Raw genomic sequence first — 17,323 nt, forward strand, 5'->3', positions numbered from 1 at the left:
GCTAAGACCCCAAAGGGTTGCATAACTTTGGGAATAACAGAGAGCAGGTAGGATGTTTATCAAGTAGGTAAGGGTGGCATGATAGAAGAGCTGTACCTCTGTGGCGCGCCTCGATGAGGTCGCAGATGACGATGTTGTTAAAGTATTCGACGGGCTCCCACTCGATGCCCTCGCGCAGGTATTCCTCCTGCTCCTGCTTCAACGTCAGCTCGATGAATAGCTGCTGCAGTTTCTCGTTGCAGAAGTTTATGCAGAACTGTTCGAAACTGAGGAAAATAGAACATAATACAGTTTCTCAGCGAGTACAACGCACCATGGTCTTTTAAACAGAATCATAAGTAAGTGCACAGAAGACCCAGTAAGACGTAAACCAGAGACGGTCAGTATCAAATCAAAAGTCAAAATCATAAAGATTTGGGCGTAATTTGGATTGATCTAATTTGGTTGTGGCATTGGATTGCCGATTTATTATAGGTACTTAGGTAGTTTGACCTAGTCCAATACCAATGCCAACTACTCATTAGAAAGTTTTAAATGATTAGAAATGCATGCGAATTCGTGTGTAACTAGTTAGACTATTATTTTTGTCAGAATTGGTTCATTTTCGTGTTCTTACCTGTTCTTAGGGAAGATTTCAAATCCGTAGATATCCAGGATACCCATGACGGACGACCTCGAATCGCTGTCGCTAGGCACCAGCGAGGAGTTGATCCTGGTCACCAGCCAGCTGAAGAGTTTGTCGTACATCGCCTTGGCCAAAGCATCGCGGGCGAAGTGTGCTTGCTCCAGGTCTAAGGGAGTGTTGACGACGTCACCACGTGCGTCGATGGTGCGGCTGGTCAGCGCATCGTGGAGTTTTGTGCTGTTTACTTTGAGGAGCTGTAGGGAGATGTTTGGTGTTGTACTCGTATTATTTTAATGCGTGAGCCAAAAAAAAAATGGGACTTAAATAAAGTAGTATAAATAATAATAATAAGGATTGAAGGATGACATTATTTTCAAAGTAATCAAGTTGATTCAATGTGCTTATGAAATCGAAAGGAGATAAGTAAGTAATCAAGCTGTTTGTTTCCTTTAGAATAAAATAAAAAAAATTGCCCATTAGATATAGGGGTCTCTCAGAACATGCTTTTTCTACTTAGAAACTTCTAAATGTTACCCAATCTTCCATTGCCTTAATGAATAAATTAGGTATTAATTGATAATACCTATTTTGACATGATTTCATGAATTTCATTTTATGGATAACGTAATGAAGGTATTGATGATAATGTATAAGTTGAAACTATGTACGTGAATAATTATTACAATTTTATGTAGTTTCCAAGGAAGACTATCAGCGACACTAATGCAGACGGTCGTGATAACTGAACGGATAAAAACATTAGCAATAGAAGGAAACATTACGACATATCCTAAACCGTGACTAAAGTGATAACGATGTGTTGCGAATAACATTTTGCAACTGTAAACGCAAGGTCACTTACTGCATAAAAATGTCATTTGCATATCGCAAATTTCGTGCCTTAGAACAATACTTTTTTATATCCACAACGAGAAAGCTCTTGGCCTGTATCTCACCTGATGGTAAGTGATGATCAGGCCGAAGGTGGAAGCGAGCTTCACTCGGAATCCTCAACCACGCAGGAACTGGCTATCCTACCTCTAACTGCGGGAATACAACAATGCTGTTAACATTGTTGTTATGGCGACAGACTTAGGCAAGATGGTGGTAGCTAGCCAGGCAGACTTAGACAAGCCAAACCTAAGCCTACCACTAACCAAACCGAACAGAAAAATCTGCCCCCACTGGTAATCGAACCCGGGAACTCTGCGTCTGAAGCAGGTGGTCTTACAACTAGAGGCAGTTAAATGGCGCTTAAGGCGTACAAAAAAGTTTCAGATCTCTTGGGAGAATATTAATCGTACACCCAATGACGTCAGTCGAAAACCATATTTCAGTAAACATTGTGACGAAATCCAAATAATTATACCTAAAGCAAATACTAGTCATTTTGGCTGTTCACTACCAATACGATGATTACTTCAGATTGTCTTAGAACCGAAAACAATGGCAATGAAGACGTATTCATATTTACATAAACATTATAGAACAATGGGCCTAGTTACGAGCCTTGTGGAACTCCGTACGGTACATCAGAGATGAATGACCAGTGATAGGGATAACATAAGCTATTTCTTTTGTACATGTTTCATAATATTTTTATTTGGTATTATGCTTTTACAAGGACCAAACAAGGTAGATTTAGAATTTATTTAATCTTACTTTTGCTTTAGAATATCAGAGGATTTATTGATAATATTTTTATCTTTAGCCCACATATAGTAATTGCATTTTACACACTCACAGATGTGATTAATTTTAAACTACTTCTTTCATCAACCATGCCTAGATATAGGCAACAACCACAGAATAGATATTAGCACAAAGTAACAGCGCCTTAATACATCCGATCATTTTAGCATGATTCTGATGAAATTTCTGACCAAATGAAATAAGAGAATTTTCATCGCTTGTGTGATAGCAAAAAATATTTTGTGAGCTGTGTGGGGTCAGAAGTCAAAACAGTCTTGACTACAGGAGCCGTTTTAAAGAATTTACATTTAAAAAAATAAATCTGACATCATTTTACCTCAGCCACATTTCCACTGTTGGCGTCATGGGACAGGATCTCAGCATATCCCTTGTCGTTCTGGACGAACTTGACGTTTCCTAGGTGCAGTACACTGGCCACAATCTCGAAGATGGCCTGCTGCTCTTCAAGGCCTATCTCAATGACCTTCATGGCTTCCTGGACCACTCGGAACTGGTCCGCATCGGCGTTCTTCTGGCTTTGGGGGGAGGTCTAGGAGAAGGACAAAAACTTTGGTTATTCAAGCTCCAACTGAATATCTCAATCGAAAGATCTAATTCTAAAAGTAATACTTAATGTAACTTTAATTTAGTTAGTTTAATAATATTATGATAACGACCACAATTTTAGAATTACAAATAAAGCTTATCGGGCGCTAGCGGTTTTCATGAATTATATTATTAGGTATGACGATAGCAAATAATGTAATAGAATTCTCAATAATTTTGTAATAACCTGTGTCACATTTTATATGAGCTTTAAAACTAAAGTGGAGGAGGCGCATAGTCCAGCAGTGGACTGTAGAGGAATGTTGATGATAAAGTACTAACTGTAAATCTATGTAATACAGTGTGTCCGGGCATGTAGTAATCAAACTTTAAGGGCGTGATCTATGGACAATTTTATCGATGAAAAAACTTCAAATTTGGGGCTTGTCCCATCTCTCACAAAATTATAAATTGTCCATAGATTGTGCCCTTAAAGTTTGATCACTACGTGCCCTGACACACTGTATACCGTAAGGATCAAAATGTTACATTCATCAACTTACCACATCAGTAGTGTACTTGTATGCCTCTGGCCTATTCTGCAGCTTCAACTGACTGAGCAACTCGGGGCTGCCTCCAGCCAGCAGCTGGTAAAACACGTGGAAGTTTCTCTCCCCTGTCATCTGGCTCACAACCCTGGACTTTTCTAGAAGGTAGTTCAAGATATGCCCTCCTTCGGGACCTCCTTCGTAGTTAAACTGGATGTCCATATATTTCCCGAAGCGACTGGAATTATCGTTCTTGTTAGTTTTTGCATTCCCGAAAGCTTCCAGCAGAGGGTTCGTTTGCAAGAGTTTGTCCTTGACGTTTTCGACATTGCGGAGGTGGTTGGTCCTAGCTGCGATGTATTCTAGCACTTTCTTGGACGCTTCTGTCTTGCCTGAACCGGATTCACCTGTTAGAAGAAAATTAGTTAAGATTCAAGATTTGATTTGATCTTTGGCAAAAGTTTGTGACAATAGATGGATGTTTTTATTTCGTTACGAGACACTATTGGGAGTCAGTTGGTAACATCAGGAAAAACTAGAAATTCGAACTATCTGCCTAGGCAGATAATGAATCTTTTTAATAATTGTATAATAGGCTAGAGGCAACAGGGAATGTTTCCTGGGTAAAAATGCAAGAGTTTTAATTAATCCGTCAGTTAACTTATCAAAAATTACCCGACACATATTTTTCACTTTTTGAAACTAGTGAAAATTGATTATAATTATTAGGCAATTGATTTATTACTTCATAGTGTGTAATTCCGAAGACGATCGCCATTGGAGATGGGTAGCATGAATGATAACCTAAATTGATAAGAATGACTAAGAGCAGGACAATAGTGATTCATGCATTCGTTTTGGATCTTGATACTATATCTGACAAAGCAATCGCCATGTTGAAACCATAAGAAATAAGATAATGAATAAATACTGCTTTTTGCTTAGCTTAGCATACTCGTATAAATAGAGTACCTGCAAGGTAGACCTAAGGTTGACTGGAGGAGAATGCTGAATAGCATTAAGGTCGCCTTATGTACCGTGTTTTACGTGCACCACGTTTTACCAGATTTTTCATATAACTTGCTTAAGAGCATAATATTGTGAACATTATGTAGGTAATGCTTTAATTTTTAACGTACGAGTATCAACAAAACTATACGCGGGCAAGGCCACGGGCAAAAGCTAGTGTAAAACAAATAAATAAACATCAGCTGTGCTTGTGTTAATGGCGGAAAACAACAACAATATGAATAGATTCTATTAAAACTCATCATTAGAAATAGATTTCCTTGTAAAACAGGAAAATTAAGAACTCCTAAAGCGTACGATCACAGAATAATAATTAGGGAAATATTTTCAATGTTTCTTTCTGCTGAATATTGAAGCTGAAATGAATAATCATCAATCCAACTGCAAAACATTTAAAAACACTTTTGATGTGCAATTATTTTTTTTGTTTTGTGTTGTGTCATGTACTACATTCTAAAATAAAATAATTCAGTTAACTCGCTTTATTAATGTATGGTTAACTAACTAATTTACCTGAGATCAGGATACACTGTTCTCTATGCTCGTACACCAGCGAGCGGTAGGCGTTGTCGGCGATGGCAAATCTGCAATTGACAGAATTTATTTATTTTTTCTATATTTTCGTTAATGAGAATGGAACGCAAGTATCGGTAAGAAAATAAAAACGAAAAATAGAAGAAATTAACAAAAGACGATCGGTAAAGGTAATTTGTAACCAATTAAAAATATTCTCGCCGGCCAGTGTCTACTTTTAATTATGAATCTATATAGGTCGTATACCTTCTGAAACAAACCTATTAAATATTGATAAAAAAGTTTGATTTACAAAATCTTTTCGGACTGTAATTAATGTATTATTGTTAACGATTGTAATAGAATTAAAAGAAGTAAAGGCCAAAAAGTTTGTTCAAGTAGCGTAATTTTATCAATATCACTTTGTATTAATATTGTCTGTTTTAAACAAGAGAAAGGCATTTTACTTAATTGTTTGTTTAATATGGAATTCGTCTTTTCTACAAATCGATTTACTCGTTTATATTTGAATTTGAAGTAAAATGGAAAATAATTATTTACTTTAAGTATTTTTTGTACATTTTCAGGCGCATTCACCAATACTTTATCGAATTGATATCGTGTCTGCACTCAGTATTAAATACTATATCGTGCTATTATCAGATATTGTGCCATTATCGTGGTAATGACTAAATTATCTGCTAAGCAAGTCAGCTGGCTGATAGCCACGGATAAAATGTGGAAGACTTTGGTACTTTTCGATGTAGATCACCTGTCGGGTGAATGACACAAACATCATAATTTGCATGATATTTAATCAGGTAACCCAAGATTTTTATGAAGAAACTAATCTTACTGCTCGTTTCCACTGTTGTGCATCTAGGATTTAAAACTGGACTGCCAATCCAAATGCCAGATTTGAAGAGTTAGGCCCAGGCTTTTTTAATAGCATTGGGGGACACCGAGTGGATGAGATTGGGAGCAGTAAGAGGGTAAGGAAAATGGTTTGAGGGTTCTTGGCAGAACCCCTTCTGGAGAGAAAGCAAAATTCGTAACATTTTAAATTCTGGAATCGCGTATTCAATACTCAATACTTTATTGCTTTACTCTATTAGGTCTCAATTTAAGCAGTTATACAGTGTGGACCCAGTTATAGCACAGAAACTTTTGGAAGGAGGCCCCGCCCTTTGAAGCGATAGGAAATTGGATGGGATGTTACTTTGTCTCCCTAGATAGCTTCCTTCTTACCCCTAAATAGCCTTTCTGGGCTGCTTCTTCAGGGAAACATGGCAAGATCTGTCATGTGACCAGACCACCAGGCTTAGAATGCGCGCCACGATAAACTCTTATCGCTTTACGTGATACAATGTAACATACATTTGTCGTTTAAAAACAACGATAAGATTTTACCACGGCGCGCATCCTAGCCCGGCTGGTGTAACAATAAAGGTCAACTTACACATGAGGGGGGGCTTCGAAGAAGGCTTTCTTGTAGTAGAGCTTGATCTTCTCCTCGGTGTAGATGGGCAGGTTCTTGTAGGGGTTCACGGAGATCAGCACGTTGCCAATGTACGTCTGCGAAAGAATATAATATTAGAGTTAGTTTGACATAATAATATTCTTATTATGTTCTAGGATTCAATTCAATACTTTTATGGCTTTCAATCGTGCGTTTTGCTTTTAACGCGTGTGTGTGAGTTAATTAGACTTACTAATGTACGTTCACATTATTATGTTTCGACTTCTGAGAAAAAGTAGTATGTGTCGCAGGCGGCAGGACTAAGTAATGGAAGCAACATTAATTTGGTCCCGGAATAATCTGGGACTAGTGCCGTGATTGGATAACACAACGATACATAAGTCTACTTGTTATTTGTTTTGTTTGATTGTTTCTAGAGGAAATACAAAAATCATAGGCCTACTTAATTTACAAAAATACCTGATTAGGTCTGATTAAACTAATGTAACCAAAAGAATACTGAGTTCTCTGGTGATTTTTTCAACACAATCAGTAAATATTGTTAAAGTGTAGTAAAGTCAATAAATAATTTTTCAAATCAATATCGCCAATTATTAATCATTAAAGAATGTACATTTGATAACGATCTGTAATTTGTATCTGGTTCCTTAACACTGTCGCCACTCGCCACCGTAATTAATTTTGATAAGATTATTTAATTAATCATTAGTATGGGCACATCAAACTTTACACTGGGGTATCTTACGCCATTGTAATAAGTACCATTTTGCAACTAAAATGTGTAGTCTGAGTACAAAAAAGTTGATCACGATTAATTAGTATGTCATGGCGATACCTTAATAGCATATTGCAACGTTTAGCAGTGACATGTTCATTTATGATTTGCAAACAAGTACAATGTGCGGTCTTAATGCCGGTCTGGATTAGTCAATAGTCAACCAAGTGAGGAGGAAGAATTATAGAGTATTAGGAGACGTACCTATACCATCATTCTACCATGTTGAGTCAAAAGTGTTATAATAAACTGTTTTTAAGCTATGTTGCACCTCCTAACTTTAACCGTAACTATAAAGATAACAGGTTTTTTGTATGAAGTTTGGACAGATTTTTTGCGATTGTTGTACCTACTTCGTTAAAGTAAGATAGTGCAACCCAGCCAGCTTATACAATGTTGAATTTAATTTTGTACTTTATCGCATAAAAGTCTAATCTTAATCGTTTTCGTTATGATGTAATCATTTTGGCACGTGCACGTGATATTTGACCAACATTACAAATTATTTTCATAAATTGCATTTCCTCTGACAGGCTGTTTTGAATATGCCTTTGCTACAACAGAAAATTAAAAAAGCAACTCACATAGATAATGTTCTCCCTAAACCGCTTCCTCAGGTTGTCTATGAAGGCCGCCTCCGACTTGAAGTCCTCCAGAAGCACGAAGTCCTGCACGCCCACGCGCTCGCGGTGTTGCAACGCGTGCTCCATCACGCCTTGCACTGACACCGGCCGTAGGACCCTGGAAAAGAAAAAAGAATTTTGAATTTCGCGCCAATTTTTGACGTTTGAAATTTTGTTTTTGGAATCGAGAAGTTTGTAGCAGTGACACAGGCAGGCTGTAAGGTCTTGAAGAAAAAAATATGATTACACGTCACTTTTTGAAAAATTGAATAAGGAATCAAAAATTATACTGTCAGTGACACTGGCAGGCTGCAAGATCCTAAAAAAAAAGCATTTGATTGTGTCCGCGCCAATTTTTGGTAACTGTCTGAATTTGAGGAATGACAGATCCCCACTTCCCTTCCTCTGTTTATTTCGCGCCAAAATATTTACTGATAGAAAAAAAGAAAGCGAAACCACAGCTAACAAAATTAAGTTGTACTGCGGCAAAACCTCGATTTGAAGGTGACGTTTTCTTGGTAGAATCAGCAGAATAAATTAAAAATCCAAGAAGTTTCTTGCTCAACACGTAAAACGTTAAAAAACAAGATTATCGGCCAGCATTAGTAAATCTGTTCTATCATTAAAATTGATGTTTTTCCTGATACATTTTACTCGTAGTAATCACCCACCGTAATGTTTCAATTCTCCGAAGAGTGCACATTTTAGCGTAACCCATTTTTTAATCAGTCACTTAGATTTTCACATCGCTATCACTTTTTTAAAGATATTTTCATAAAACTAGAAAAACAAACAATATACTATAAAATACAGACGAAATAAATATAACTGCGGCGAACTTGAACACTAACTGGACAATGAATAAAATAGTAGACTATGCGAAATAATTATCATTTATAATGAGTTCTAACACTAATTAACATCCTAGAGGAAAGTAAATAAATAAGGAGAAATTACTGTAATGTAAACAAACAAATAAAATCATACCGATGGATTTATAATTAACAGGCAATACCTACTAATATTATAAATGCGAAAGTTTGTATGGATGTTAACATGTTTGTTACTCTTTCACGCAAAACTATTGAACGGATTTTGATAAACCTTTACAGTATTATTGTTTATAACCCAAAAAAAAAAAAAAAAAAAAAAAAATAAACAATTTGATTTGATTTGATTTAACAATGGGCTATAATTTATTTATTGATGATCTGTGACAAACTTAACTTCACGCGGGTGAAGCCGTGGGCAAAAGCTAGTAAAATAGATTAGGATGGCATGCGTAAGTACTATTATGGGTCATTCCATGAAAATCTGTATAATTTCGACGTCATTTTGTCCTTAACATTTTTAAGATGCTTTTGAATTCTTTATTAGTGTAAATTATAGTTTATTTGTTAATTATGTTATGTCTAAAAGGGCCAGTCACTTTATGCTTTATTTTAGGAGAAATTATAACTTTCAATTTTTTCATACTACATTACTCCTATATGACTTTTAATAAAGTATAAAACTTATAACCTTATCATTTATAGATAAGTTACTATACTTAATGTAGTTGTTTTGTTATTATAATTATATAAAAAACGTCATTCCCAAACTAGTAACTTAGTCCCTAGCGCCATTAAAAGCTAGGGCCTGACGGTCTAGGGACTGACGATTTGGAGTCAAACTTAACACAAATGCAGATTAACTTTATATTATAAGATGCTTAATACGATGTGCCGAAAATAGCCAAAAAACCACACGTAAATACTATTAAATTATATACAATTTCCTATTGTAATCTATAAAGCTACTCAACTAGGGACTGACGAAGTGACTGGGTCAACACATGTTTCCGCAACAATTGGCACGTTTGCACTAATTCAAAAAACGGTTGCCGCAAAGTCAGTATGGTCTGAAGATAACATCGTATCGTACTTTATACTCAACTAAATGTCATTCACTCTAAATACTTATTAGAGCGCAAAATTATAAAATGAATGCGTGGCGAGGGAATGACGTTAAAAGCTGTGGACTCTTTTTCAACCTAAAAAAACCAAATTATTTTTTATTGAAACCGCAAACTATTAATAGAATTTGGTGTAATATACGTTTAAATAGATTATTCGTTGATTAAAACAAAGGATCAAGTTGATGTTTCTATAAATATGGGTTCCAAAACACAAACTTTTGGAGTACAGACATGCCTAGGGAATGACGTTATGGTTCATTTAAAAGGAATTTAAGATGTTTGAAAATTAGTTTTAAAAAATATAAACGGGTTATGAATAAAAGACATTGCAAGCTGTTATTTAACAATTTTGGAATAAAATATTAACAAATATTCCATGTGAAATGTGGCGCGGACTAAGAGTTGACATATTTTTGTGGAATGACCCTTATAAACTTATCGTTTCAGTTTGTAAAAAACAAAAATAACAGTTAACTTATGAAGCAAATGTTATTATTATTATTTTGCATTAGAAGCGACAAGAGAAAGACCAGTTTTGTTTTTTAATTTACTAAACTGTTTTTCGTATCAATTATTGTGAAAATGTAATATTATTAGCACAGCATTTACCTAATTGTTAAAAAATATTTTTGTTTGTAAAAGTATTTTTTGAATGCACATTGAAAGTGAGTTAGGTAGTGAACAATGTACTTACTTACTCGTACACTAAATATAAACTTTAAAACTTAAATATTTAATTACGTTTTGTAATAAGAGTGGGTAGTAGTTATTATGTAAACTAGTAAACTCTCAAAAATAGAAAAAGAAGCGTATTTTAGTTACCCCATATTTAATTAGTTAGCTCGAAATTTACAAAAATGAAGACGGTTCAGTCACCATGATGAAAAAGTCACCTACCTACTACGCCACTGATTTCTTAGATAAAACTGTTGAAATGGGATTTACTTAGGCTGGGTTGCACTGCACCATGTTATTTTAACTTTAACAAACGTCATAAATCCGTCAAACTCCACACAAAAACACTGATTATGGTTATAGTTAGGGGAGGGTGGGGGAATTGCGGACGCTGAAGGGAAATAACGCACAACATTCGTACTATTAGTAATAATCAGTCTGTCTTTATTAATTATTAATCTTTAGTTATACATCTACAAAAACACTTATACTTATTAAACGAGATCAATCAACAAATGGAATATTTTTAGCAAAAACAAAACCTTGTCTGTCCGTAATTACCCGCAGCGCTCGGGGTAAATTCGGACTAACCCTGGGTTAATTACGGACAGCATGGGGTATTTACGGACTAGGTCTCATTACACTTTAAACACCTAATCCAGTCTTCGGCGGGTGGATGAACGCACTTTTCCTGACAATAAATGCAAAAGTAATCAACATTTCCTTCATTTTCAAAATAATTTAGATTTCTTACACCCTTTCATCCTTTTCCTGTAGAAAGTTTTGACTTTTTTAGCTTATTAAATGTAGTTTTATTTTGTTTTTCTTGAGCTTTTCTGTTTTTGTCTAATTTTTTTTGTTCCCTTTCTTCTAGATTATTTTTTTCTGGTGTGCTGGTAAAAATGATGGAATGCATTTTGTTTACTGCCCTTTTGTACCAGTTATTGGTAAATTTTAAAATAGTTTATCGAATTGGGGGTCATTGCGGACGTCCGTATTTACCCCCAAAGGCTTGTCCGCAATTAACCCAATTGGGTATTTTCAAATCAAAGAGATAAATTTGTAAGTTATGAAAACATTTCATAAAAAGAAACATTGGCTATTCAAACTCCATTGACAAAGCTATCAATAGATAATATAACTTTTTACCATTGCTTAGTATTCAGACCAGTCTCTCAAATTAAAAAAACACTAAAAATTAGATCAATATACACTTTTTTCTTAAATTTTAGATACCTTTGAAACTGTGCGCAGCCGGCTGTCGTAAGTTTTTGCGTGGCACTAAAATGACGGAAAGAAACAGATGACAGCACCGGGCTGCCGTGGGGGGAAGGGATTGAGTAGGTTCTTGCTAGTCCGTATTTACCCCGCGTCCGCAATTCCCCCATCCTCCCCTACGGTTAAAGTAAGGTGATGCAACTCAGCCTTAATCGAGTTTAAAACTTCGTTTTGTATGTGAGCCTTAACATAAAGCCGCAGGGAAACCACACCGCACGGTCGGGACAGCAAACGACTTGCGGTGGTATTTGTGAATGTCAACTTTCATGACATTCGGCTGCAAATATCATGACATTACACAATGTGGGACGATTCGAGTTGGAGTGAGCCTCTAATGGTATTTGATTGAACCATGATAATGTTTCAATAGTCTCAAATATTTACAACATCTCAGAGAGAAGAATTTTTTAACCGAACTAAAAATGGCTCCAATGAAATGTCTCAAATAATATTTACAGCTTAAATGATGCGTAAACGTATTTGATTGAAACAAAGTTCCAATTTTCATATTTTTTTAACTTCTAAAAAGGATATTTTATCTTTGGAATTAATGTTCCACTATACGATGGTATTCAGAATGATGATGATCTTCATAATTTCAAGATTTGATTTGAAAGAAGAGCTTTGTTTACCTAAAACGGAGAAACTCTAGGCCTGCATCTTACGAGTACCTACCTAATAGAAAGTGATGATAAAGCTGAAGGTGCTGATTTACAGGTCAGATTTGGAAGACTGGAGCTTGGAAGTTCCTGTGTGGATTGCATTCTAAACTAAGTAGTTCTATCCTGAAGCTATTTACATATTTTTAGACAGAATTCAGAACAAGTGCCATTTAAACCGCGTGGGCTGAGTCCGCTGAGTAGGTGAGGGATACACGATTAGTGTCAGTGTCAGAATAAGGATACGTGACATCATGGCGCCAAACGTACGATTAATGGATTGGAGGAGGCATGTCGCATGCAAATATGATGTTAAGTCAGCGAGAAACAAATTAAGCAATCTGATGTTTTGCATGATAGAAGTTTATTGTAAAACTATGTAGTTAATCAAATACCTATCTACTTTGAATCGAATGTCAGTCTACCGTGCGAGGTTTCCCCTTTCAAAAACTGGGATATACTGCCCCAATCTCTTGAAAGGTTCAGTGACTTTAGCATGAAAAGGTAACAAAAAGACAGAGTACTTTCGTTCGCCTTTATAATATTATGAGTGTGGAAGTATTTATAGATGGATTTATTTAGACGCTCACAACTCAAGTCTGATAATGTCCCATGTTTGATTGATCTAGCTAGATAATGACTTGAAACTATGGCTGAGATCGAATAGAGTTCTGTCCAGCGTTGCCAGACGTCCCGATTTTGGCGGGACGTCCCGATTTTTTGATCAAATTTAAATGTCCCGCGCGGGACAGGCTCGCACAGTGTTTTATTTTGGCTTAGAAGCGGACATCCCTGTTTTATTAATTCAATCGTTAGATATTACTATTATGTATAAAATTGATGAAGGAACTAGTAGTTGTATTTGTTTAGTTTCGAAGAAATATTCGATTTTGTGATTTTATAAAAAAAACAGTTTTAGAAGCATATTTTCTAAAAAAATTACATTAAGTCAGAATTTTGTAAATAAATTTACCTATCACTATAACGTCTACCCTTATGCAGAAATAAATGGTTATTGCTGCAGTAATTTAGGAATTATTTAATAATTTATGATTTTCAGAAAACATTTTTTTCTCCTTTACACTAGAAAATTGGCAGCTATATTTACTTTATATTGATGCATGATATAATTATCTATAATACCTGAAAATATTACTTGCCTATCCAGACTATTGTTTGAAACGCCATATTATTCTAAAGAATAAAACTTTTTTATTTTTTTTCTTTTTTTATTCTAAAGACGAATTTAACGATACAGTAAATCTGATTTTAAATATTATTTTTTTGGTAAAATACATTTTCTATGGCTACTTTTGCTATCTATTGTCACGTAAACGTAATTTTAAGTCAAATAAAAAGAGAAATATTTGAAAACCTTTGATTATGTACGTTTTTTTACTATGTCCCGCTTCTGACGGAAGAATCCCGCTATTTTCACTCAAAAAGTACCAAAGTCCCGACTTGGCGAAAAAAAAACTGGCAACGCTGGTTCTGTCGTACCATAAATACTTATACTATAGTAATACAGGCCTAAATAAGGCCACCCTTTGTGACCACTAAGGTTAAATATGACATCTGATACATGCTTAGATGACGTCATCTCTAATCGAGGAGAGCCAGTGCCTTATTAAGTTTTCCTATATTTACTTAGTGCATATAGCTTCTAAATAAAGTGTGGAATGACTGTTGTTGACGTGTGTGTACATGATTAATGAAATGCGTAAGTTGTTTGTTGTAGTGCAAATAGCTTAGGCATTTCCTTAATACATTACCTACTCATGTATCACGAATGAATGGAGGTTTAAGACACATTAAATGCCCTGCCGGTTACTTATGTATTATTAGCATAGTTCAAATTCTTGTGTTTGACACAAACGCCCGTATTCATAAAGGATTCTTGCATAAGTGAAGAAACAAATCGAACGCACAGCGTTGAATAGAGCTCTGTGATTGGTTCATGTGTCACCCTGTGCGTCCACGCGCACCTCATAGTAAATGTTTGTGAATATGGGCGAAACTGTTTTATCAAAGAGAAGTAGTGGTGACAAACAATTCAGTATTATTTTAAATCTTATTCCGTTGTTTCACACAATAATTAATTATTTGGTCTGAAAAAAATATGATACCTAGCTTAATATCCCTCAGAATGTATGATTTCAGATTTAGTGCAGCTTTTTTTCAATGCATATTTTCATTAATGAAATAATTAGGTAACTAAGTAAATCGTAGGACGAGAAGTTTATACTTTTGTGCCCTAGTATTCAATAGTTTACTTATATTGTAAGGAAACGGTTCAATGAGTTCAAATATTTAATTATTCTTTTCAACCCATCAATTATACTTCAAAAGCAACATAAATCGCTACGCATCCGTCGCATGCGCACCGTTCCCGCTTTACCAAAATCGATCGGAGTCAATCACCTTTCGTCTAAATATGGTCTGGCTAAACTTAGCGGATTAACTTTAACGCGCGCGTTAAAACTGTTTCTTTTCGTTTACCTGAATGATGTTGTTTGAATTTTGAGATGGTTTTACAACATATCTCTAGATTTGTAACTGTATTATCATAATCAGGTCATTTATTTAGTGTCCACTGTAAGAGCACGATCCTCTCTAATTTACCACAAGTAAACTGTACTAGGAAGTTACCTACTCGTAGAGACTTTCCTTAGAGGTCTAAGAAGATTACAGTCTGTACCTAATTAATTTATTTCAGCTGATTGTGGTGATAACTAGGGGTTGCAAGTCCCGGTACTAAGGAGTGTTACTGAATTCCCGGTACCAGGTCTAAGCCAGTACCGGGAAAACCGGGAAATTCGGGAATTTCGGTACCCACGTGAATGGTTATTATTTATTAAAACAAATTACCTAATTTGTACGTAATTTTAATAAAAATGTAAATAGGTTAACAAAAATATTCAACTTTTTCTGTTCAGTTCAATTGGTTTGTTACCTTAATAATAAATCAGTCCAAACAGTTACACAACACGACAAAACTAGTTATAAATGCCTATTAAAAATCATAACCGCCATATTCATAAAAAGCAACAATCGTTTAATCAACCTATTTTAGTTAAAATATGTTTTCTCACTTTCTATCAATGTCAAATACTGGCAGCGACAAGAGTTAGAGTAGGCGCACACCGTTGATTTTTAGTTGGCCGATAGTTGTGCCCGATTTTAATCTGTATGAAGAATCGGCCAATTTGAATCGGCGTAGTGTGCGCACTCCCATACATGCCCATACTGATCAACTGCCCGACTAAACTATCGGCCGACGAAAAATCAACGGTGTGCGCCTACTCTTAGGGACAAAACATAAATTAACTAAATTAGGTTTATAAAAAAACACGCTGTTGAAAGTAATAATAAGTAGTATCTAAGTACAATCAGATAAAACAATCAGTCTTAAAAGGATAGTAATGAATTAGGAACATTATTAATATTTTTTCAATTGTTGATAGTGTGTACGTAAAAAGATGATGGCATCTAGTCAAAAAATTGTTATTAAAAATAAATTATTGAAGTCCCGAAAGTACCGAAAGTCCCGGGAATTGCATCGTCAGTACCGGAACTAGACAAAGGATTAGATTATCGGGAATTCCCGGGAAAAATGAGTACCGGGATTTCCCGGGAGCAAACCCTAGTGATAACATATTATCTAAGGCGCGTACTCGTATTATAAGACGAATAGGTATCAAGACTGGATTTAACCAAATGGGATTCGCTTGAACTCCGCCTTGAACTTCATCATCATCATTTCAGCCACTGTTGAACATCTAGGCCTCCTCCAATGTTTCCATGTTGATCGGTTGGCAGCGGCCTGCGTCAAGCGCCTTCCTGCTACCTTTATGATGTCACTTTGTGGCGGTTAAAAATTTTTAAGAGTTTGGAAAAATACCATGAAATAACTCAGGGTGAAAATGTTTCGGGAAGGAAAAAAGTGTGACTGAATTTAAAAATGTCCATAATAAGTAACTACACTCGACAGCAAATAAATCGCACCACCCGCGACGCGAACTTTAAAGATTTTCTTTTGACACAATAATGGTGCCCCATCAATATTGGTGTTATTTGAAAGCCCAATAAATATCCTTAAAGAAAAACACATTTAATTTCTTAATAAATGATTAACATATACCATAAATGTGACTTGAAAAAAGACCTCATTTTGGGCTCACCTCTGGGATCAATTAGACCAAATTTTATGGTTATAAAACCAAATAATGATCACACGTGTCCTCTTTAACAGATGGATAGCGATTAATCCCAACTTAACAGTTTTATAGCCATAAAAGTTGGCTCAAGCGTAACTATCTATTTTTTGAAGAAGTGACTCTGGATCCTTCTAAAGAAACATTTTTGGGGTAAAAACCTTTCCTATAATGAAATGAAGTTTAGAACTAGGCTTTTGAATGGTACCAATATTGGTGTGAAGTGGGGATGCATACGTTTGAAAGTGCTTGTCGCGGGTGGTGCGATTTATTTGCTGTCGAGTGTATTTCCAATAAGAAAGAAGACGACATGATTTGGAGAAGGGCGGTTAAAAGCCATAGACCAAGACATGTCAGACACTATAAGGCAGTATCAATATTGACACTAGGGTTGAATCAACGCACACAAATCGCCGAATTCATAAACAATGTGCTACTAGCGTTTCTACTTAAAAAAGTTCCAGTTGCGTGCCACAATCACTTAGTGGACATCCATCGCACGCGGCCCTTCCTAAACTGTGTCAAGACCAGTGATGAATTTCTGGGAATATTGCTTATATTCCCATGCAAAACTCCCTGGGAATCCCAAGAAGTACCTACATTGATAATATACTAAAGAAATATGCATAAAAATGACCATTAGAAACAAAATTGCGTAATGACAAGCGATATGCAACCGGCAATATTACTGCGAAAATTTCCAGGAAGG

The 17,323-nt window shown here is 35.6% G+C and overlaps 1 protein-coding gene across 5 annotated transcripts in view; it reads right to left on the reverse strand.

Annotated features, from left to right (window-relative positions):
- The window catches only part of LOC135075329 (unconventional myosin IC), a 79,427-nt gene that overhangs the window by 15,336 nt on the left and 46,768 nt on the right, over nucleotides 1-17,323 (reverse strand). For all 5 annotated transcript variants that reach the window (XM_063969744.1, XM_063969743.1, XM_063969742.1 and 2 more), the window contains 7 exons: nucleotides 7,793-7,949; nucleotides 6,413-6,528; nucleotides 4,954-5,024; nucleotides 3,427-3,818; nucleotides 2,655-2,867; nucleotides 617-879; nucleotides 97-266 (listed from right to left, as the gene is read on the reverse strand). In XM_063969744.1, the coding sequence (XP_063825814.1) occupies nucleotides 97-266; nucleotides 617-879; nucleotides 2,655-2,867; nucleotides 3,427-3,818; nucleotides 4,954-5,024; nucleotides 6,413-6,528; nucleotides 7,793-7,949 (1,382 nt within the window). The remainder of the gene's footprint in view (nucleotides 1-96; nucleotides 267-616; nucleotides 880-2,654; nucleotides 2,868-3,426; nucleotides 3,819-4,953; nucleotides 5,025-6,412; nucleotides 6,529-7,792; nucleotides 7,950-17,323) is intronic.

This window comes from Ostrinia nubilalis, chromosome 10 (assembly GCF_963855985.1).
Source record: "Ostrinia nubilalis chromosome 10, ilOstNubi1.1, whole genome shotgun sequence".
In the NCBI taxonomy this organism is placed as follows: domain Eukaryota; kingdom Metazoa; phylum Arthropoda; class Insecta; order Lepidoptera; family Crambidae; genus Ostrinia; species Ostrinia nubilalis.